General features: G+C 38.9%; 2 protein-coding genes across 7 annotated transcripts in view; one reads left to right on the plus strand and one right to left on the minus strand.

The window, feature by feature from the left end:
- Positions 1-9711, plus strand: part of RHBDF2 (rhomboid 5 homolog 2) — a 44992-nt gene extending 35281 nt beyond the window's left edge. For all 6 annotated transcript variants that reach the window (XM_074224491.1, XM_074224493.1, XM_074224490.1 and 3 more), the window contains 6 exons: positions 273-336; positions 433-527; positions 925-1000; positions 1321-1421; positions 4186-4339; positions 4962-9711. In XM_074224491.1, the coding sequence (XP_074080592.1) occupies positions 273-336; positions 433-527; positions 925-1000; positions 1321-1421; positions 4186-4339; positions 4962-5381 (910 nt within the window). In that variant the 3' untranslated portion in view covers positions 5382-9711. The remainder of the gene's footprint in view (positions 1-272; positions 337-432; positions 528-924; positions 1001-1320; positions 1422-4185; positions 4340-4961) is intronic.
- Positions 6677-9740, minus strand: AANAT (aralkylamine N-acetyltransferase). The gene is made up of 3 exons (XM_074224495.1): positions 8903-9740; positions 8267-8421; positions 6677-7783 (listed from the first exon to the last, which is right to left on the minus strand). The coding sequence occupies exons 1-3, from the start codon at positions 9108-9110 to the stop codon at positions 7478-7480; spliced, it is 669 nt and encodes a 222-aa protein (XP_074080596.1). The 5' UTR covers positions 9111-9740; the 3' UTR covers positions 6677-7477.
- Positions 9741-23410: the final 13670 nt, after the last annotated feature.

The raw sequence follows: 23410 nt of genomic DNA on the forward strand, positions 1-23410 counted from the left end.
TCAGAACTGAGGCTGTGAACATGTGTACTCTATATTGTGTTTTCTAAGTGGCAGTAGGAACAGAGACAAGACCCTAAATGTTCTCTCTTTGTTCTGGCCATTAGATTCAACTTTTATTAAGTGCTTACTGGGTGCAGGGACTATTGTTTGAGATACCAAAGACAGATAAACTGCTTTCATGCATGTGGCCTGGGTTCCTGCCTGCCCTCAGGTATTGACAGGACTGTGCTGTGGTCATTCTACTCAGGTCTCTTTTTCTCCCTCCTTCATAGGACATGTGAGGAGCCAGCCTCTAGTGGTGCCCATATTTGGCCAGATGATATCACCAAGTGGCCAGTGAGTAACTTCTTGTGGTTCAATGGTTGTATGTATGCATGCATGTATGTGAGAGAGCACATGTACTCTTAACTATCTCTTATACGTGTTTTTTAGATTTGCACGGATCAGGCCAAGAATAACCACACTGGTTTCCTTCACATGGACTGCCAGATCAAGGGTCGCCCATGTTGCATTGGCACAAAGGGCAGGTGAATACAATGACCATTTTCTTTCCAACTTGGACCAAATTTTAAGGGGATCTTCTCCCAGGTCTAGTTCCTTCTAGTTCCTCTGAGATAATCGGTTTCCTCCCAGGATTTTTGAAGCTCTCTATTCTTAAAATTGCTTCCTTTCTCTTCTCCCTCTTCTATTCCTGGCACTTTCCTAGGTCTAAGAGGATGGATCAGAGGGAATCCTTCCTTAGAGAAGGTTGCCAGGGTTATTGGCTGAAGAGGCAGCTTCATATCTGTCTTTGGTTGCTAGTTGGAGACTTGGGGAGTGGAAGAGTGGTGGGGATGGGGTGGGAAATGGGGTGGGAAAGAAAGGTTCGTTGGAAAGCAAAGGGAAGCAAAAACTATACCATGGTCTTAACTCCTTCTAATCTAGCTGTGAGATCACAACCAGGGAATACTGTGAGTTCATGCATGGCTATTTCCATGAAGAAGCAACACTCTGTTCTCAGGTGAGCTCCAAGGACCAGCAAAAACTAAATACTTTCAGGCCTCAGAAAGGGGGACTGGAATATTTTGATCAGGAAATGAGAGACAGACATCCATGGCCCTCCGGCAGCCAAAAACTTAGCTAGTCATTTTCCTTGGACTGGTACCCCTAAGATAACCCAGATCTAACTATTAGCCCATTTTTTTCTCCCTGCCCCTCACTTTAGACCTCCCCCATGGTTATAGATACATCCAGTGGCCTGGCTGGACCATAGTATCCTTTGATTCCACTCGCTATTCATTCAATCTTCCCATCACCTTCTGCCCAATTCTCCTTTCTCAGGTACACTGCTTGGATGAAGTGTGTGGGCTTCTGCCATTCTTGAACCCTGAGGTCCCTGATCAGTTCTATAGACTTTGGCTATCTCTATTCCTTCATGCTGGGTAAGAGTCTCTCCTCCACTGTAGGTTTGTCCCTCATCCTAAGACAGTGACCTCTCTGAGGGCTCCTTTTTGGGATAAGTAATTGTGTTAGACAAAAGGAAACCACTGAAAGGATTTGAGCACAAAAATTATATGATCAAATCTTTAAACAGAAGAAATATCTAATAGAAATATAAGAGATGGACTTAGAAGTTGGGGAGAAGAGTGGAGGTGGGAAGACTAGTAAGAAGGCTAGGCTATATCAAACTTATAGGCATATAGTAATGAGAACCTCTGCAAGGCTAGTAGCTGTGGAAATAGAAGTCAGGGGAAAAGTGGGAGAATTATTTCAGTGACAGAATTTATGTGAGAATGGTTATTTTGATTGGTTTGAAAGTTGAAAGAGAGAGATGGAAGAATCATAGTTGACATCAAACAATTGAACATGGTAATTGGTGTCGCCATTGACAGAACTGAAAAGTGAAAAGGAGAAGCACATTTTTGGGGGAAGAGATGATAACTCATCCCTTGTTAAACTTGAGATAGGAATAGAACAGCTAGAAAAGATGTCCTGTAGTTAACTGGGGATTCAGGACTAGAACCTGAGAGAGAGAGAGATCAGGGTGGAGGTAAAGATTTAGGAGTTGTTTGCTTAGAAGTAGTAATTGAAGTCAGTGGATCAAATAAGAGACAAAAAAGGGAAAGATAGAATAGAGAGGGAAGCAAAAGGCTAGGAACAGAACATGAATCACTCCTCGCACTAAGGGATTGAAAACGTGATTAGAATCTTCTAGAGAAGATGGAGGAAAAATTAATTGAAATAGGAAAATCACAAAAGGTGATATCTCTGAAATCAAGAGAGGAGTAGGATCCAAGAAGGTAGAATCGTTAACAATACCAAATTCTGCAGAGATCAAAAGAGAATAAGGACTAAAAAAGCCACTGGAGTTAGCTATAAGGATTTTTTTTTTTTTATGAGAATGTTATTGATTTGTGAAAGAGTGCTTTACATTGAGTAGTAGAGGAGGAAACCAGGATTATAAGGAATTGAGAAGTCATGAATAAGTGGAGATGTTAGGTATAGACAACTTTTTATTTTTATTCTTAACTTGCCACCAAAAAAAGAATATTTCCAAATACAAGGTAGAACAGAAAAAAAAATGATTATATATGAAACTGAGTCTCTACTACATGCAATTTGCTTTTTTTTTTAAAATAATAAATTTAACCTGTTACTTTCAAAGCTATCCTGCTTGTCTTTATTTCCTTCTGTACTTCTTTCTGTTCTTCTCTGGGCATTAAAAATAACTGCATCAATAACTTTCATTTCTGAACCACTCACTCCTATCTTCCTTTCAATCCATCTCCTATGTTAGAAAAAAATAAACACAGAATCATAGTCAAGCAAAACTATTCCACACATATGTCTAAAAATATGTCTCATTTTGCAACCCTGAGTCCATCACTTTTCTCTGATAGAAGATGAGCAGCATAAAATTGATCATGATAGTCATGGACAGTTATTACAATAAAGTGCTTAAATATGAGAAATTTTTCAAAAAGTTTAGCATCAAATGAGAAGAAAAATGGAATAGTAGTAAGATAACTGGAATAGAATAATCAAGGTAAAGATTTTTTTTTCTTTAGGACTAGGGAGACCTTACATGCACTTGTAGGCAGATTTGGAGGAGCCAACAAAGAGGAAAGAGATTTAAGATACATAAAGGAGAGGCTGACTTCTCTGCTAGGTAGGACGAGATTCTAGAGGAAGTGAGAACAAAGGAAATTGAAGGCAAAGACAAGGGAATTAGCCTTAGCAAGTAAGAGGGGAATTTTACTTCTTCCAAGACAGAAGAGGGAAGGAAGAAGAGATCTGGATTAACATACTGTGCTTTGATGAAACTTCAAATGGCTTGAACTTTAGTGGGGGGATAGCAAGCAGAGAATATGGTTAAGGGTTTGAGTCAAAAAGGTTTGGAACTGTAGTTTCAGAGAATGGTATATGAAATTGCTAAACAGTAATGAATGGTCATTTGCAAGTATATTCTCAGGAAGATAGTAGAGGGTGGGATCAGCTTGCTCTTATGACTTCCTGGCAGTATTCATTCACCCAGGAGTAGTGAAATGAAGAAAGATTCATTCAAAAAATGAATTGGTCTTTGCCACCAAAGACTCTCTAATCTACTTTAGGGTGTCATTACAGATAAGAATATAGCATGCCCTCAAATAAGTAAATGCAAAGTATTAAGGAGACAAGAGTGAGAACAAAACTAAGAATATCAAAAAAAAGGATTTTTATGAGGGGAGGACACCAAGAAATTTCAAGAGGGTGAAGTGCATTTGATGAGAAGAAAACTGAATTTTGTAGGACATGGTAGATGGACTAAAATTGGGGATAAGCCCAATTGAAATGGGCCTTAGGAAGGACTTGTTGGATGTAGGACTGTAGGATTGGTTGAGAACCCAAGGTGATGAGAGGTAGATTGGGAAGTCATATTGAAGTAAAAATTTAGAGAAATTACCCAGCCCCAAAGTACTTTTTGTTTTTGGAGGAAATGCAGGTTAAGTGACTAGTCCAGGATCATATAGCTAGCGTCTAAAAGCTGGGTTTGAACTCTGGTCCTTCTGATTCCAGGGCTGGTACTCCATGTACTATACTACCCATCATAGTTCTAAATAAAATTTGGAATGGTGATCTTTGGGAGAAGAGTCCTTCATAGGATCCTAGCCTTTAGGGATTCTTAGATCCAACATGACGAAGAAAGATATTTTGTTCCTGTCTTAGGTTGGGACACTGTCTCGTATCTGTGCTTTTCCAAATGACCATCCTGCGGGACCTGGAAAAATTGGCAGGTTGGCACCGAATTGCCATCATCTTTATCCTCAGTGGCATCACAGGCAACCTAGCCAGCGCCATCTTCCTCCCATATAGGGCAGAGGTAGGAGACCCAGAGACATGTTGTCCAGTTGAATTCTGTGATCTTGTCCTTGGAAATGGACAAAGATTCTTTTGGAGAATGATTGGGCATGGAAAGAGTCTACTATATCCTGTCCCCTTGATTCCTGGGGTGGTTGAAGGACTGACTATCCCCTACACAATATCTCAAGATAGGTGATGAAGTCTAAATGCTTTGGCTTCAGGAAGAAGGAGAATCTCAAAGGAGAAGGGTTTGGGTCAGGGTTACATCATATCTTTTGTGCCTCATTCCAGTCATACTTATGCATGAGGAATGTGCTTCTCTCTAGAAAACTTTGCTTTCTGCCCTTACTCATCCTCTAGACCCCCTTTCTGTGGTTGGTTGACTCCCATATTCCTCCCCTCCTTGGTCTCCCCGTCTCAGGGCTTAGCAGGCTGATGTCTAATCCTGTAGGTTTAGCTGACTGCCCTCTAATCCCCATGGGTGAGGGAGGGAGCAGCAGATGATGATGATGACTCACCTGAGAACCTTTATGGACTCTTTGACCTCGTCCTTGATTGCTCCCTGACTGCCTAGGCTGACCCTGTGACTCTTAAGCCTTTTAAGGGGCTGAGTGATGTTTCTATGCCCCTCCTCTCTCCAGGTGGGCCCTGCAGGCTCCCAGTTTGGTGTTCTTGCCTGCCTGTTTGTTGAGCTCATTCAGAGTTGGCAACTCCTAGAAAATCCCTGGAAGGCATTCCTGAACCTGTCGGGCATCGTATTCTTCCTTTTCATCTGTGGACTTCTGCCTTGGATCGACAACATCGCCCACATCTTTGGTTTCCTTAGTGGCCTGCTACTCTCCTTTGCTTTCCTGCCCTACATCACCTTTGGCACGGGAGACAAGTATCGCAAGCGAGCTATGATCCTGGTGTCTCTGGTCGTCTTTGCGGGTCTTTTTGCCTCCCTTGTCATCTGGCTGTATGTTTACCCCATCAACTGGCGCTGGATTGAATACCTCACCTGCTTCCCCTTCACCAGCCGGTTCTGTGAAAAATATGACCTGGACCCAGTGCTACACTGATGCCTCTCACTTATCCTGGGCTCCAGGTCTGCTAAAGGATGGGAAGCCAGGAGATGCTCCCTTTTGGGTATCTAATGCCACCAAAGTTTTGGACCATAGAGGAGAAAGGGAGAACATGGTTTCTCCTAGGGGAGCTCCATGGAGTTCTCCTTTCCCACTGTTGGGAGGCTTACATGAATGTGGTGGTTAAATCCTCATGGAGTCAGAGGACATTCACTCACTGGTAATTCCTGGCAGTGGGTTGGGGTTGCACTCACCAGTGTGGATAGGTCAGGCAAGAGGAGGCTCCTCAGGATTCCGTTGGTACTTTGGACTTTTTAAACCCTCATGTTCTTGACTGAGGTCTCTTCGGGGAGGCTCAGATAGCCAACTCCTAGGGAACTTGGTTCACACAGACTCAGATTCCCTTCACTCCCCTATATCACTATTTGGAAGCCAAGTAATCTTTTACCCCGACCCCTCTCACCCAGGGAGCTACTTTGTTAAAGACCATCTGAGATTTTTCCTCCCAGGTCTTTGGTTATGCCTAGCCATAATCTGTTCTGGTGCCTTCTCTCCCTTCACTATCTTTAATTCATTCTCAGCCTGAAAGAACCTTTTCTGTGCAAGGTCTCTCCTTCTGCCAAAGCTACTTTAGACCATGAAGAGCCAGATTCCCTATCTGAAACTCCCAATCCCAGATTCCCATAGAAATTTTCAATGGGACTGTCCTCCTTTCCCATCTCCCCTGCCTTACTGCATTACCCCCAGGGATTCTGATGAGTTGTCTTGGGATTGTAAGCCTTTCTTAGATGTATTCCATACTAGAACATTTGATGGATGCCCTTAAGGGAGAGAAAAGGGTAGGGACACAGAAAGAAGGAAAGATTAAGAAGGGGAAAAATACTGTTTAGCTGGGAATGGACTGGATCCTCCTCTGATTCTGTCTTTAACCTTTTCTTCCCCATTCTCCCCCCTTCAAATGACTGAGATTCTTCAGCAACACTCCTCAGCCTCAATAGCTTTCTACCTCATACCTGGTGATGAGGATGGATTCTGGCTAGCTTTGGAGAGTTGATTCAGATTTGGAGAATTGGGTTTGTTTGTTTGTTTGTTTTTTTACTGGTTCATTTTGGAATTATTTTTAAAATTTATGCCAGCTTAGTGATAACTGTCATGGACACAGTATCACCAGTTAATTAAATATTCTTTATAGAAAACAAAGTAAAAGTTTCATTCTTTGGAAGAGTGTTTATTTTAAATCCAGAAACTTAAAGTGAAGTCTGAGACATAGCAGCATAAAACTAAACCATGATTGGGATTGGTGGGGCCTTAACTGCTTTATTTGACAGCAAGGTGGGTGTAGATGGAGGAGGAGTGGAAAAGGAAGAACACATTAGTTTAACCATTTTGTCCAGGAAGTGAAATTGAGAAACTGAAGAGTTTGGAGCTGAGGTGGCTCATGGGGTCATTGCTAGAAAGAGGACCTGAAAAGTTTTACATTTGGGAGAAAGTTGTAGGGTTGAAGTGGAGAGCCCTCTTTTGATTACCAAGAGAAAAGGTTACGGAAAAAAGTTTGTCTTCCTGGTCTGTTTCAGTTAAAAATGTATTGTTCTTTTTCCATTCTCTTACTCCCACTTATGTAGGGGGATTCAAAAGCGGTCATGGCACATGAAAAAGTTATCCCTTCCTGTTCAGGAAACTGCCTTTGATCCAAACCAGCATTTCCTACTATTTTCTATCTCATGGCCTTTCCTAGAGATGGAAAATATATAATATTGGAGAGAATTTCTTATCTATCCCTTCAAGATTGGTTCCTATTGGTCTCTCATTTGAACCTGGGCTGAATTATCTTGGGAGAGGGAAGGGTGCCATCTTTGTTTGGTCCAGGCCCAACACTGACAATTGAGAATTCCTTTAATGTTTCTTTGAACACCAGCTTAATTGGGATGGAACTTGAAGAGGGATAGAGGGAATAATAGGAAAGCCTGTGTGACTGGACTTTGCTGCTATTAAAATCTACTTCCTCCCAGTCACCAAAAGGTTGATATGAATCTACCAGGATCCAGGACTCTGGGTTTCAGAGGAAAGAGAAAAGTATTGGAGGGAAGGAATACTTAGCAACCACTGTTCCTTCGAAGGAAGGCATGACCTTGAACTGGGCACTGGAGTTCAGTGAAAGATAGGGTACCCACACAGACTGCACATGGCCCCACTGTCTGGAAGCCACATTTCTGATAGAAAGGTACCAGGAAGTCCTCACACATAAGCACAGCCCGGCGAACAGATGACTGGTAGCACAGGTGTTGTAGGTAGCGCCACAACAAGATGGAGCCCTTGCCTTGCTGGCGGAAGGTGTGATGTACTGCCAACACGTGAATGTGGGCAGTGTGGCCCCCAGGCCGGTGAATTGTCAAGGACTCCTGTAGGCCAACAGGGAAGAAATTAAATCTGTCTCACTTCTTTTCCCCCTACCAAGTCCTAAGGGTTTTACTTCTTATCTGACCAAAACCCCTGGGTAGGGGGAAAAATAATGTGTCCCAAAAATTAGGGGACTACATGAGTAATTGGGAAATTGGGATAATCTCTTGGGGGGAAATCTCTGGAGAATCCTATTGTACTCCTAAGTGTACTCCTAAGTATTGGGGCAAGAAGATATAATTCCAGTTTCCTTATTTTAGCCTTGGAAATTTGAAGATGTGGGAAGGGTTTGTTCCTCTGTTCATTGCTGAGAGAGGATATGTAAATCAGTTTCTCTTCTCACTCTGGATAAATATGTCTGACAGGTAACCATCATTTTAAAAAAGTGTGGGACCAAGTTGGGTAAGAAGACACCTCTCCTAGGAATTGGGCTTTTCCACATCTTCCATTCTCTCTTACCCCACTTTTCACTCCCAACACTTTACCTGAGTCAGTCTGTCCTGGTCCCAGAGGGAGCCAATGATGAAGGCTACTAGCCGACCTTCCTCAAACCAGCCCAGGGACATCTCTGGGCATAGGGTCAGGAAGTGCCGAATCTCATCTATGTACAGGGGACAGTTGCCAGAGACAGAGATGAAAGCTATGGATAGGAGGCAGAACAGATTCATCTGTAAGTTAACTGAACTCTAGGCCAACTTAGAAAATAGATAAAGGTGAATTTGTGAGGGGAAGGGAGGAAAGAAAGGAAATGTACTTCATTCAGTAATGTTTCAATACGAAATGATTTGAAAAGTAAAGACCAACCAGTCTGAGCTTAAGAATGGGCTCATTTAACTGCATACTATCAAAAAGTACTGTCAGATCTGGGTTCTTATCCCAACTCTGCCCTCACTTGTGATCCTAGGCCTTGATTTCCTCTTCTTTAAAAGGAAGGGATTGGACAGTTAATTTTTTGTCTCACTTTATCATCCAGTTATCTGCCCATAGGAAAATCTGAGATGTCTCATCTCTACCATTTGGCCCTACTTGCCTCAATATTCACAATCTCCAAGGTATTGATTTGGATCTCATTCAAGGAGCAAAAAAAGAAAAGATCCAACCCCCCATCCCCCACTGCTTACCTTCTCGCTCAATCTCAAACACACCGATGGCGTCTTCTGGTGAGAGACATCGGAACTCACTGGCTGGAAGCGTGTGACGGCGTTGGCGGCTTGGGGATTCTGGAAGTCCCCAGGCTGGACTTGAGATTCTTGGCTTCCAGCAGGGCAGGACATGCATCACAGGCATCCTGTCTGTCTCAGGGGTCTCTACTGCAACTATGCCCTCCATCACTGAGGAGCTTTCTTTAGCAACTGGGTGAAAGAGAAATGGTCCTCCTTGATTAGTTTCCAGAGCACCCTTAATAAAAAAACAAAAAAAAGAAAAACAAAGGTTTATTTTTTTTGTGTGTGGAATATTCACTTGATGGTGGAGTAGAACCAAAGTTGGAAAGGAACTGACAGGAACTCCTGAATACTATATTTGCAAACTACTTTCTGAGATTCCTTGAATCATTCAAATGAAGAAGCATTTATTAATGTACTAAATACCAGTTTCAAAGGAAGGCAAAAACAGTTTCAGGAGACCAAAAAAATCAAACAATTGTGTACAAACTAGATTCATACTGCTCTGAAGCTGGAGCCCAGAAAGCAGTCAGTTGGGAGAAGGGTCTGTGGGATTCTCAGAGCCACTTACCTGATAAGAATGAGAATGCCAGATCCTTTGGTTTCAAGGGCAATGAGTGGAGACAATTTTGTTTAAGGGAGCCTCACCCTTTGCTCTCAGAAAATCCACTTAGTCTGGCTTAAGCTCCACCAAAGCAGCTTTCCCCAAGTCCCTGGGGAGTATCTTCTAGTAATTCTGAAGAGGTTCAGACACTGACTCCTGAGAAGTCCAAGTCTGGAAGGGAGGGAATTGGCTGGGGGGTGGGGGAGGTTGGGGATTCTGAAGACCAAGAAACGATACTCACATGTATTCCGACACAGTGATTTTCTTGCCTGGTGGAAAGCATCTCACATAGGGTTCTTAACTTAGGGTCTCTAAACTTTATTCCAAAAATTTCAATATACTAGTTTCCTTTGTATTCTTAACTAATTTGTTATGCCTTTAAAAATATTCAGAGGAGCTTATAATGTCACAAAAGATCTAAAGTACTAAATAGATGAATGAATGAATGAATAAAATAAATGAATGCGAAGTAGAGATGGATAGATTCTAGATAAAGGCTAGGAACTACCTTGTGCCAGGCAAAAACTATTTTTTCATGTTTCTTCCAGCTTTTAGCCTCCCTCATTGAGTTTTGGGCTGTTTTTTTTTTTCAGAGAGTAATGAAGAAATATATTATTCAGTCATGGAATCTGACAAGATTTAAAGGATTTTTTTTAATCCCCATTGTCTTCCATACCTTCCTTCATCACACCAATTATGCCAGTCAAGTTCTCTGACAAATTTTATTTCCTGTGCTAGGCCCTGTTGAAGGATAAAACATTTTTATCTAATTGTTTCCTCCGAGTCTAGAAAGGGAGATATCAGATGATTCTAAAGTGGGATAGCTTGGTTTAGTGCTTAACTGAAGTCAGAAGACCTGAGTTGTAGTTCTGACAAATCACTTTCCCTAAGATTTAATTTCCTCATCTGTAAAATTAGACAGTTGGACTGAATCAGGAATTCCTAGCCTTTTCTTGTGTCATAAATTGTTTGGCAGTCTGATGAAGCTTCAGAATAATGCTTTAAATATACAAAAATGCATAAGATTACAAAGAAAACCAACTAGTTTGAAATATGAGTCAACATTTTTCAAAAACAAGTTCATAGACTTCAAATAAAGAACCCTTAGAACACATGGTTTCCAGTGCCTTTCCCCATCTAAAGTTCTATGAGTCCATGAAAAGACTTAATACACTATTCTGTTATTCAAAGGGGAGATTTTATAAATATTAAGAAAGGCAGGTTAGAATAAAGAGGAAGTCAGGAAAAGAGTGTCTCTGGAGTGAAAATTTGAATGAAGTGGAATATACAGACTATTTCTATTATATATATAATAATGAATTTGAGGTCTTTCCCTGGAGAGTTAGAGTATCTAACATTCTGCTGACATTTCCTGAGATCTCTACCCAGAAGTGAATGGAAAAGAGGGAATTAAGTGTTCCATTAATTAGTCTTGGAGAGAAGTAACTAAGTCACACTAACAGGGTAATAGGGAAAATGAGAGAAGCTTTAACTTACTTCTGAGGGTTTTAGATTGAACATTTGTGTTCAATTGTTATTCAATTGTGTTACTTTTCCCTAGTTAAATCCTATCTGTTTGGAAGCTGAGTTCTCTTTTACACACTTTCCCTAGCTGATCTCATCAACTCCCATAGGTTCAATTATTATCTTTATGCAGACGCCTCCTAGATCTATCTTTCCAGACATATTCTCTCTCATTAGCTCCTGTTCCACATCACCAATTGTTTGTTGGCAGTTTCAGTTAGATGTACCAGACTCAACATTGTTGTTTAGTCATATCTGATTCTTGGTGACCTCATTTGGGATTTTCTTGGCAAAGTTACTGGAATATGGCTTGCTACTTCCTTCTTCAGCTCATTTTACAGAAGAGAAACCTGAGACAAACAGTTAAATGACTTGCCTAAGGTCACGTGGTTAGGAATTTTAAAGTCCTTAATTAACCATATGATTTTAATTTATAGATAAGTCATAACAATCAGAAAATTAATAAATCAAAGACTCTAAACAACTTAACTTTTATTCCAAATTCTCCCTTCTCAAATTTCTTAATTTATTTTGAAGACATCAACATCCTTCCAAAGACCCAGTTCTATAATCTCAGCCTTATCCTTGATTCCTTTTTTGTCTTTATCACATATATCCAATCAGTTTCCAAATCTTGCTGTTTCTTCCTTCAGAATATCTCTTGTATTTGACCCCTGCCCTCTACTCTCTCTGAGTTACCATCTTAGTTCTTTCCTAGATTATTGCAACAGCCTCCTAATTGGTCTCTTGGGCTCATATCTCTCACCACTCCAGACCATCCTATAGGCTATTGTCAAAGTGAATTTCCCTTCTCTCTGTTTCTCATCTCTCATAACACTTTATCTCTCATCTCTGTGGCCTCTGCATTGGCTGGCTACTATGCCTAGAATGCACTGGCTCCTTGCCACCCCTTCCTAAAATCCTGCAAGATGCATTGTGTACATTACCCTTTCCATGATTTCAATTGCTAGTGCCCTCCCTCTAAAATTTCACTGTAATTTTACTTATTTTTCTTTATATTTATTCTAAGTATACTTATACAGGAGGGCAGTTTGTACAGGAGTTCAAATTTTGCCTCAGATTCTTACTAGCTGTGTGACCTTGGGCAAGTCTCTTAATCCTCTTTGTTTCAATTTTCTTATCTCTAAAATGAGCTAGAAAATAAAATGGCAAACTATATTCAATATCTTTGGCAAGAAAATTCCAGTTGGGGTTATGTAGAGTCATACATAGTAGAGTCATACATAGTTAAAAAAAAAACCTGAAAAAACAATATTTTTTTAGGTTTTGTTTTTTTTGTAAGGCAATGGGGTTAAGTGGCTTGCCCAAGGTCACACAGCTAAGCAATTATTGTCTGAAGTTGGATTTGAACTCAGGTAGAACTCCTGACTCCAGGGCCAGTGCTCTCTATTCACTGTGCCACCTAGCTGCCCCTATACTTAATTTAAAATACTTAATTAAAAGTAAACAATACCACCTGATTGATTAATCAGTGCAATTGCTTGAAATTTTTGTTTTTTACCAGCAAAGAGGAAAAATGTAAGCTTTCCCTAATAACCTTATCCAGATCCTCTGCACTTATATACTTCTTACCTTTTATCATTAATTCATCACTTATCATAAGCAGCTTGTCTTGTAGAGCAGTCGATTACAGATTTTTTTTGATCGTCCTCTCCTTTCAGTAAAAAATGTTTGAGCATATACATCCTAAAATATATATATTTGTTTATTCATAAATAATAAGAAATTAAACTAAGATGCCAGATATATGATAAAAACATATACAAAATATGAATTTAAAAGAATGAGACAAAGATGAAACATTTTAAATTTATTTGATTAATTGTTCCAAAAAACTTTTCTTGAGAATGTGATTGAATGTTTCATTATTTTCCAAAAAAAATCTATATAACCTGAAGCAAAGAGCAGATTATTAAATAATAATTGTTTTTAGTAATTTTAGTTAACTTGGTCAATGTAGCTAGTCAGCAATTGAATTTAGGTAAAGCATTTTAAAGTATTTAACCTTATATTATCTTAATATATAGATGATAAGTCATAACAGTCAGGAAAATAACAGCTTTTCAGCAGATGTATTCAGGCAGATATTCACCACACTTAACATAAAAAGAAGCAAAGTAAATTGTTTATAATTTCAAGACATCTGAAATTTTCAATGTAAATCCATTCTTTCTTAACCTGGTTCTGTTAAATGAATAGCATCATACCTTAGTTTCCTTTTAATGTTTGGATGGTTTAAGTTTGTTTTTGTATAACTGCAAGGATTATCTAAAAAGCCAGTTTAACTGGAACCAAGGGAGTAATGAATAATATGACTGGAAAGGCAAATTGAGACCAGGTTATGAAGAGTTTTAAACGATAACTAAAGTTTTTGAAAATAAGGAAACCACTGGGATTTCTTGAGTAGAGTGTAATATGTAGTCAGACCTACATTTTAGGAAAATCATTTTGGCAGGCAGTAGAAGATGGATTGGAGTGGGGAAGAATTGAAGGGAAGGAGACCATTTGAAATAAGATGGTGCAGGTGATATTGCAGATTTGGCAACTGCTTGGATTATGTGAAGTGAGTGAAAGCAAGGAATCAGGATTAACCTATGGGTGCAAACCTGAGTGACTGGAAGGATAATGGTGTCACAGTCAGAAACAGAGAATTTGGGAAGAGGGGTGGGTGAGTTTGAGGTGGTAGTACAAACTACCAGCCCTCCATCACTGTTTATCCTAGGTACCTGACCCTGTCCCACCCCACATTAAAAAGAAGGGGAATAGGTCTCTTACTCAAACATTACTAAACCAGAGCACAGATCTTAGTTTGGAGGGACTTGCCACTGCCACAAGATAATTCGAAGGAGAGGATTAGTATAAAACGGAGGAATAAGTACATTTCTCAGCAGCATCTGTACAACCTTTGCTAAGAGTGTCCAGGTTAAGTCTTTTTTTTTTTTTTAGGTTTTTGCAAGGCAAATGGGGTTAAGTGGATTGCCCAAGGCCACACAGCTAGGTAATTATTAAGTGTTTGAGACCGGATTTGAACCCAGGTACTCCTCACTCCAAGGCCGGTGCTTTATCCACTGCGCCACCTAGCTGCCCAGGTTAAGTCTTAACTGAGAGTACAACACCTGGTTAAGAAGTAGGGAGAGGGTGCAGCTAGGTGGACAAGGGGATAGAGCACCAGCCCTGGAAATCAGGAGGACCAGACATTTGATAATTACCTAGCTGTGTGATCACTTAACCCCAGTGCCTTGCAAAATCCAAACAAACAGACATATAAGAAGTAGGGAGGAGGTAAAAGGGGAGAAAGTTGGGTTGAAACAGGTGAAAAGTTGGTATAGTAATAAGTTTTTCAATATAAATCAATTATTTTTTACATTGTTTTGTTTAATGGGTGCTATCAGACCATAATTTTGTATTGAAGACAAGCCCTTAGTGTGGGGAGAAAGGGATGCAATCCATCTTCCCATCTTCCAGTTGGTTGAGATAATTCCACAGAACCCAGGAAATCATAGCCCTCTCTTTGGAGACCATTTCTCTAGTCTGTGGATTGGGTCTGAGACATCTTTGCATCTTCAGAGCCTAGCCTAAATGGAAATTTGCACACAAAAGATGATCTATAAATGTTTTTAGACAGCAGTAGTGAAGCTTGATGGACTGACATCCCAAGGATTTATTTTGTTACTTGATTTCTGTAAGTTGGTTGACCTTGTTGTGGTATAAAACTGGAGCACAGCCCTTCTCCCAAGGTCCCCATTTAAAGTTATAGATTAAGAATTTATCAAATTCCTCTCCTTTATATTAATGGGGTGATGACAGGCAGGTAGAGAGAGATTGCCATCTCCTGGAAAAGCGGAGAATTGCAAGCAGTCTGTAACTGAAAAATTGGTGGTTTCTGTTTTTTAATTTTTTTTATACTGAACTTAAATACTTTCCCCCAAAAGAAATATGTATATACATAGCACAATCCAAAGAGGATTTTATATGAAACCAAGAATTTCTGTTTACTTTTTTTAAAAAGCATAATACTGCATTCTGGAATTGAATCTTCAATAGCTAGAGATAGAGAGAGGAAAAAATGTATGGGAAATACTCTTTATATGTAGGAAAGTCAATGATCCCAGTGTCTTCTGGGCTTTTGGAGAAGATTTACTTGCTTACTTCAAGTGTCAACATCCGTTATTTTTTCATAATTTTTCTCCCCACTGGCCCATTGGATTATAGCTAATTAAATTACATTGTACCTAATTTCAATCCCAAGAAAGATATTACACAGAAAACATGACTAGCCAGCCAGACCTATGGATTTCATCAAATGTAGAAATATAAAACACTCATCCCATTAGACATCCAATCTCCAGCCTCCAAACTCAAGAAATTTTGCTATACTGCTAAAGCAATTCTTCCCACTCAACTTTGACCTGAGTTGTCTGAACAACTCAACTCATAGCAATATCCAGGACGGTTGGCAAGGTCTACATCTCCTGTCCCCTTTTGGAATGAGGGCAGTACTATTGGCAATTCTCTTCTTCTTCCAAAAATCAAATTCATGGGGGCAGCTAGGCAGTGGGGTGAATAGAGCACCCAGAGGACCTCAGTTCAAATCCAGCCTCAGACATTTAATAATTACCCTAGCTGTGTGACCTTGGGCAAGTCACTTAACCTTATTGCCTTGCAAAACATAAAAACAAACAAACATCAAGTTCATTTGGAAATCTCTTTCTAGACCAGTTCTTAATTCCCAGCTCAGGAACTTTCACTCTCTTAAGAGCTCTAGAACTCAGGACTACTTAGGAAGGAATCCCTAAGGCTAGCAATACCAATTCTCAGAATTGCTAGTCTATGACTCAGAAATGGAGAAGGAAAGGCAGAAAGCAGGCCCTCCTGGGAAAATACATGTCAGTCATCATATGAAGCTCCTGCAAGTCACTATTTCTGCCCTTAATTTTTTATTGCACTTTTGTCTAGAAGTCCAAGGAAGAGAAAGGGAGAAAAAGATAAGGGAAAAGGGGTGAGTCATTTCACAGCTGACTCTTGTGGCATACAGATGGAAGGGAGGGTTTCTTTGACGAGGGGATATTCTCCTGGGCTAAAGGGCAACCAGCAATTTGGGGTTAGCCCCCATACCAGTGCACAAGTCCACCTCTAAGGAAAGTTCCCTTAAAATGCAAAGTCTATACCCAGTAATTTCATCAAGTTGATTGAGAAGAAACTCCAAATTGATTATGAGCTCTCCTGACTGATCAAAGAAATCATTGGTAATTAGAGTAGTTTGCTTGAGAGGGGAGGTCAGAAAGCTGCAAAAAGTGAATGAAGGAAAAGAAAAAAAATAAGTGTAGACAGCTTTTTCTAAGAGCTTGGCTTTAAAAAGGAGAAGAAATATGGGATGATAGCTTGAGGGAGTATGAGGGTCAAGTCAGGGTTGGGGTTTTTTTTTTTGGAAGAAGGATGGTTTATATGTTTCTGTAGGCATCAGGAAAAGATGGAAAATTAGGTTTGGATGACCTGAAGACTGAATAACTGGAGGCTTACCTAACTCCTAAAACTGATGCTGGGACAAACCCTACCTCTAGGCCATGTGACCATGTGACCCTAGGCCTTGTCTGTTTTCCAGCAACAATGCCCCTTTGGGTCTGTGAGTTTTATCATTCATTCACCACCCACTATTAACCCCTACGCCTAGTATTATCTCAGCATTATCCCTGTCTTACTAATCACGGACTACAAAAGAGCAAAATGTCCCCAGCCCTTATTTCCCATTCTCTCATCCACATCATCTTCCAATGTGCCCTCTGGAATGCTCTTTCTATATTAAACCAACTTCTCTTCATTCTGGGCCTTTTCCTCTCAGACTCCTTCTCTTTGCTCACACTGAGTATTCCTCAGAAGATACACATCCCTGGAGACATTCATGTCTCCAGTTCATTCAATCACAGTCACTTTCTTTTTTCTCATGAAGTCTTGCCCTTTAACAATTAGGTTGACACTCCTTAAAATCTCTAATTCCTCCTTTACAATTCCTTAATCTCTTCTCAACCTATGATTTGCTCTAGGACTCTTATCTCAGTCACACAGAAGGATGGTTATATGTTGAATCTCATCATTATCCACAAGGGTTCCTTCCACTTTCATGATTAAAAAAACAATAAGCTGTCTTAATATAACCACCTACAGTTCTCTCTTCTAGTGTCATTATTCTTTCTTCACATAGTTTTAATGGTTGCTATCATACCTTAATGTGGTTGGGTTGGAGACATGCCCTTATTAACCCTATTCTTTGGGCATCTGGGTGGCACCATTGTGGATAGAGCTCTGGATATGAAGTCAGAAAGACTTATTCAGTTCAAATCTGGCCTCCACACTTACTGGTTGTGTGACCCTGATCAAGTCACTAAACTCTGAAAAAACCAACCAACCAACAAAAAGTCCTGGGCCAGATGGTTTTACAAATGAATTATATCAAACTTCAAAAGAACAATTAATTTCAGTATTACATAAACTATAAAAATAAGAAAAGAAGGAATACTCCCAACTTTCTTCTGTGATACAAGTATGGTCTTGTTGACTACACCAAGGAAATTCAAATCAGAGAAAGAAAATTATAGACAGATATTCTTTTTTTTAAATTTGTTTATTTATTTTGAATTGTACAATTTTTCCCCTAATCTCGCTTCTCCCCCCCCCACCCTACAGAAGGCAGTCTGTTAGTCTTTACATTGTTTCCATGGTATACATTGATCTAAGTTGAAGGTGATGAGAAAGAAATATCTTTAAGGAAAAAAAATAAAGTATAAGAAGATAGCAAAATTATATAATAAGGTAACAGTGGTTTTTTTTTTAAATTAAAGGTAATAGTCTTTGGTTTTTGTTCAAACTTCACAATTCTTTCTCTGGTTACAGATGATATTCTCCATTGCAGATACCCCAATATTGTGCCTGATAGTTGTACTGATGGAATGAGCAAGTTCATCAAGGTTGATTATCACTCCCATGTTGCTGTTAGGGTGTACAATGTTCTTCTGGCTCTGCTCATCTCACTCAGCATCAGTTCATGAAAATCCTTCCAGGCTTCCCCGAATTTCCATCCCTCCTGGTCTCTAATAGAACAATAGTATTCCATCACATACATATACCACAGTTTGTTAAACCATTCCCCAATTGATGGACATTCACTCAAGTTTCAATTCTTTGTCACCACAAACAAGGCTGCTATGAATATTTTTGTACAAGTGATGTTTTTACCCTTTTCATCTCCTCAAGGTATAGACCCAGTAGTGGTATTGTTGGATCAAAGGATATGGATGTTTTTGTTGCCCTTTGGGTGTAATTCCAAATTGCTCTCCAGAAAGGTTGGATGGGTTCACAGTTCCACCAACAATGTCTTAGTTAGACTGATATTCTTTTTTTTTATTTTTTAGGTTTTTTTTTTTTTGCCAGGGCAAATGGGGTTAAGTGGCTTGCCCAAGGCCACACAGCTAGGTAATTACCAAGTGTCTGAGACCAGATTTGAACCCAGGTACTCCTGACTCCAAGGCCGGTGCTTTATCCACTGTGCCACCTAGCCACCCCCACTGTGCCACCTAGCCACCCCTAAACTGATATTCTTAATGGATATCAATGCAAAAAAAATTAAATAAAATAGTAACCAAGAGGCCATATCCACATATCAAAAAGTTTGTGTACTATGACTAGGCTATGTAATAAATAATAACTTTATATATTTCCTCCTCTGGTCCAGGTACTATGCCAAATACTTTACAAATGATACTTCACTGGTGCTATTATTATATCCATTTTACAGCTGGGGAAACTGAGGTAAACAGAAGTTAAGTGACTTGCCCAAGATCACAAGTCAGAATCTGAAGTCAGATTTGAATTCAGGTCTTACAGAATCTACTGCACCATCTAGCTCTCTCATTAGGATTTATATCAGGAATACAAGACTGGTTCATTATTAAGAAAACTAAATAGACAAAACAGACACACTGCTAAATAGCTGCTTAATAAATCTTTACTGATTATTGATAGCAAAACCAATAAAATTCACATGATGTTATCAGGAAATACACTAAAATTTTTGACAAAATATAAGATCAATTTCTATTAAAAACAGAGGAATAGGGGTGGCTAGGTGGCGTAGTGGATAAAGCACTGGAGTCAGGAGTACCTGGGTTCAAATCCATTCTCAGACACTTAATAATTACCTAGCTGTGTGGCCTTGGGCAAGCCACTTAATCCCCTTTGCCTTGCAAAAAACAAAACAAACAAAAAAAACCCAAACAAAAACATAGGAATAAAATGAAGCTCTCCTTAATATGGCAAGAAAAAGTATCTAAAACAAAAAGCCAGCATTATGTAATGGAGGTAAGTTAGAGGCTTTTCCAGTAAGATAAGGTAAAAAAGGGATGTCCATTAATGGTACTATTATTTGACCTAGTTTTCATAATAAGACAAGAAAAAGAAATTGGAACAACATAAGCAAAGAGGAAGCAAAATAATTATTTTTTGTAGGTAACATGATGTTCTATAAAGAGAACCTAAGAGTATCAACTAAAAATTAATTGAAACAATTAGCAATTTTCTAGCGATTGGCAAATCAGCAGCCAACAACCAACAAACCCCAGCAGGGAGAAATGAAAAGAAAAATTCCATTCAAAATAATTACAAAATGTATAAAATATTTAGAAATTTACCTACCAAAATACACACAGGAGCTTTATGCATACACTTATAAAGTACTTTTTATAGAAATAAAAATAGACCCAAATAACTGGAGAGATATTAGTTGCTCTTGGTTGGGACAGGTCAATATCATAAAAATGACAATACTAACTGTATTTATTATCATATCAAATAACCTACCGAAGGACTGCATTAAAGAAGTGGTAAAAATATTAAAATTCAACTTGAAGGAATTAAAACATGAAAAGCCTTAAGAGAAATAGAGAGAGAAAAAATAGGAAGAAAGAGGACCAAGGAGTGTCAGATTTGAAACTATTGACTGAAAAGTTCATCAGTGGAACAAACCAGAGATATGATATATAGAAACTAATGAACATAGATAGTATTCAATGAACACAAAGGCTCAAATTCTCTCTCTCTCACACACACACACACACACACACACAAAACCCCACAAAATTCCAAATGTTTACAAAATCCACATATAAAAGAGTATAACATCAACAGATTAGAGAAGTATATTATTGACACTGACCCTCTCTCTCAAGGCCAGGCTACTATTTCTGCCCCTCATAGTTCTACCTGAGAGATTAGAATTGACCCTTCTCTACTCTAATTGGGCCCCCTCCTCCTCCTCCTCTCTTTCCCCTCCCCTAACCCATTGCTATCTTTAAGGGCCAGTTGCTACCACTTTGCTCCATTTAATTTAACATCAATTACTTAAAATTTTTTTTTATTTGTGGCAATGGGGTAAAGTGACTTGTTCAAGGTCACACAGGCAATTATGTGTCTGAAGCTGAATTTGAACTCAAGTCCTCCTGACTCCAGGACTGGTGCTCTATCCACTGCACCACCTAGCTGCCCCAATCAATTACTTTTTACAAAGGGATGTTTTCTTAGGTGATATAATAAGAATAAAACACAAATGTTTTTCCCCAATATCTCAAGATCATACTCCCCTCACACTATCAGTCTCTGGGGGAAGTAGGCTCAAAATTTAGCTTAGCTCCTCTATAGATAGCATTGGTCAGCACCAAGATCATGCCTAAACATGTATCTCTGACAGATAAGGATTTATCTCAATGACCTCTGGGCTGATGTCCTGAAGGTCACTTCCAAAGGTCACTCCTTTCTGCTCAGACTATTGATTCTGTACTGTTTTCAAATGTGGACTCTTGAATGCTGGGATACCAAGGGTGGTTCCATTCTATACTTAAGAGATAGCAATGCTGTTATGCCTGCAAATTCAAACTTTGAAATGACAGGACGCCAAGGCATATTCCGACCTTTCAGAGGTTCCACTCCCTTCACCAGTCACCATGAACAAAGAAATAACTCAAAGTGACTGATTGCTAATGTGTGGAATAATTTCTGATGAAATCCTCTCAGGGATAAAGAAATGTTTGTCAAGAAAAACTTTGTATTCCAAGGGACACAGGACATCCTGCTTTTGCAATAAGACTGTTTTGCTAACTGAGGCATCCTGACCATGAAAATACCACTTTTTCTAGTCAAAACAATTATGAAGGTCATCAGGACCACTAAACTAAGAGGGTTCAGTAACAGATCACCCCACCAACTGGTGAGATACATATTTTGAAAATATTATATTCCTTTCTTTGTGTCTGTTACTGGGGTACATTTTCCATGAATAGATTGTACCTCTGGATACCCAGCATTAGGGTGGGAGAATTATGGTTAGAATCTATATAATCTATATCATATATCGATTATATATATAAAATATCTATATAATATCTCTCTATCTATATAATCTCTCTGTCTATATAATCTATATAAACCAATTTTGCTGTGCCTTAGCAAGGCTCTCTGAGAGACACCATCTTGGTGTGCCTGAGAGTCCTCTCTTTTCTTGAGAAAATGAAATAAAAAACTTCCCTTTGCTCAGACCAGTCTCTGAAAATTTTCTTTAGTGTATTTTTATCACATACATTAAGGCACAGAGGAAATGATTGAAACTGGCAGGCCTTTTTGAATGCTATTTTGAAAGCTAGGTACTGCTTCCTAACCAAGAGGTGATGCACAGAAGATGCAGAATGAGATATATGTTTTTGGACATGGTAAATGTGTGGATTTGTTTTACTTCACAATGTTTATTATAAAGATTGTGGGTTTTCTATTGGGGGAGAATGGGCAGGAAAAAGGTGTTAGCAATAAGGCTGCTAAAAAAAAGAAAAAATTATTAAAGCATTTTTTAAAATGCAAAGAAGTAAATTCAAGGAATTTCAGAAGGAAACAAAGATAATATATATCTTTAAATACAATATGTTAAATTTATTAGTTAAAAAAATCAACCTGAACAAAATACAAATTTGTGGTTTGAAAGGCAATCTACTTTAATATTGAAATATTCTTTTTTGTTAAATACAGGATTTAAAAAAGAGAAATTTCTTTAAAGTTCACTAGATTTTACCAACCCCTCCAGTTATCATCCTTATCTCTCTTACCTTTCACAAATTCCTAAAAAGTTCTCTACATTTGTTTCTAATACTTCTCCTTTTACTCAAGTCTTTGTAATCTGGCTTCCAACATCATTCAATCTACAAAATTATCAATGAACTCTTAAATGTCAAATTTTATGATTTTTTTTAAAATTCTCATCTTTCTTGGCTTCTCCACAATATGACACTGTTGACCACCCTCTCCTCTTGTATTTTCTTCTTTCTGGGTTTTTCTGATGCTAACATCTGATTCTCCTCCTATCTATCTGACCATATGACTCCATTGTTGGTTCATCATCTATATTATTTCCTTTAACTGTGGGTACTCCTCAAGACTCTGTTCTTTTCCCTTCTCTATATTTTTTGGGTGACCTTATCAGTTCCCAAAATTCACAATCTATATATCTTCCATTCTGTTTCCTAATACTCAGTTCTACATCATCATCAACTACTTTTTGGATATTTCAAATTAGATGTTCCAGAGATATCACAAACTCAGTAAATAATCTTCCCCTTCCCTCAAATACACCCCCTCTTTCCATGCTTCCCAATTTCTATCAAAAGCACAACCTTTTGTCTAATATCCTTTCAACCCACATATCCACATGTCAAATATTATATCTGTCTTAACATCTCTTATGTCTGATCCCTTTCTCTTTATGCACAGCCATTACCTTGTTCAGACTCTTATCTCTTGTCTATATTATTTTGATGTCCTACTAATTGGTCTTCTTGCCTCTTGTCTCTCCCAACTCCAATTCATCCTCCACTCATCTTGCCAAAGTGATTTTCCTTAATTATAGCTCTGGCCATATTACTCTCCTACTCAATAAAATCCAGTGGTTTCCTATTGCCTGTGGGATAAAATAAAAACTCCTCTGTTTAACTTATAAATCCTTTTTATAACATGGACTTAACCTATCTTTCCAGTCTCATATTACTCTCTTTCCCAGTCTTTATAACCCAGAAAAACTGTTGCATAGTTTGACCTTGACTGGTAGAATATATTATCTTTTGGCTTCTCTCTCTCAAAAGCCTCAAGAAACTGTCTCACAAAACCAAATTCAAAGATGTCACCAAACTACTTGATTTTTTGCATCTCCATAGCAGCACTTGTACACAATGTTAAATCTCTCCCTGGGGCAGAAATGTTGAAATCCCTTGCAAAACTTAGTTAGGATATAG

This window comes from Macrotis lagotis, chromosome 2, assembly GCF_037893015.1.
Source record: "Macrotis lagotis isolate mMagLag1 chromosome 2, bilby.v1.9.chrom.fasta, whole genome shotgun sequence".
NCBI classification, from domain to species: Eukaryota; Metazoa; Chordata; class Mammalia; order Peramelemorphia; family Peramelidae; genus Macrotis; species Macrotis lagotis.

What these genes read in the sequence shown, in the direction of transcription:
- AANAT (XM_074224495.1), bottom strand. Translation starts at nt 9,110, where the DNA reads ATGGAGGGCATAGTTGCAGTAGAGACCCCTGAGACAGACAGGATGCCT. An exon ending in GTTTGAGATTGAGCGAGAAG is followed by an intron (nt 8,422 to 8,902) that starts GTAAGCAGTGGG and finishes TCCTATCCATAG; the next exon opens with CTTTCATCTCTGTCTCTGGC. An exon ending in ACCAGGACAGACTGACTCAG is followed by an intron (nt 7,784 to 8,266) that starts GTAAAGTGTTGG and finishes GTTGGCCTACAG; the next exon opens with GAGTCCTTGACAATTCACCG.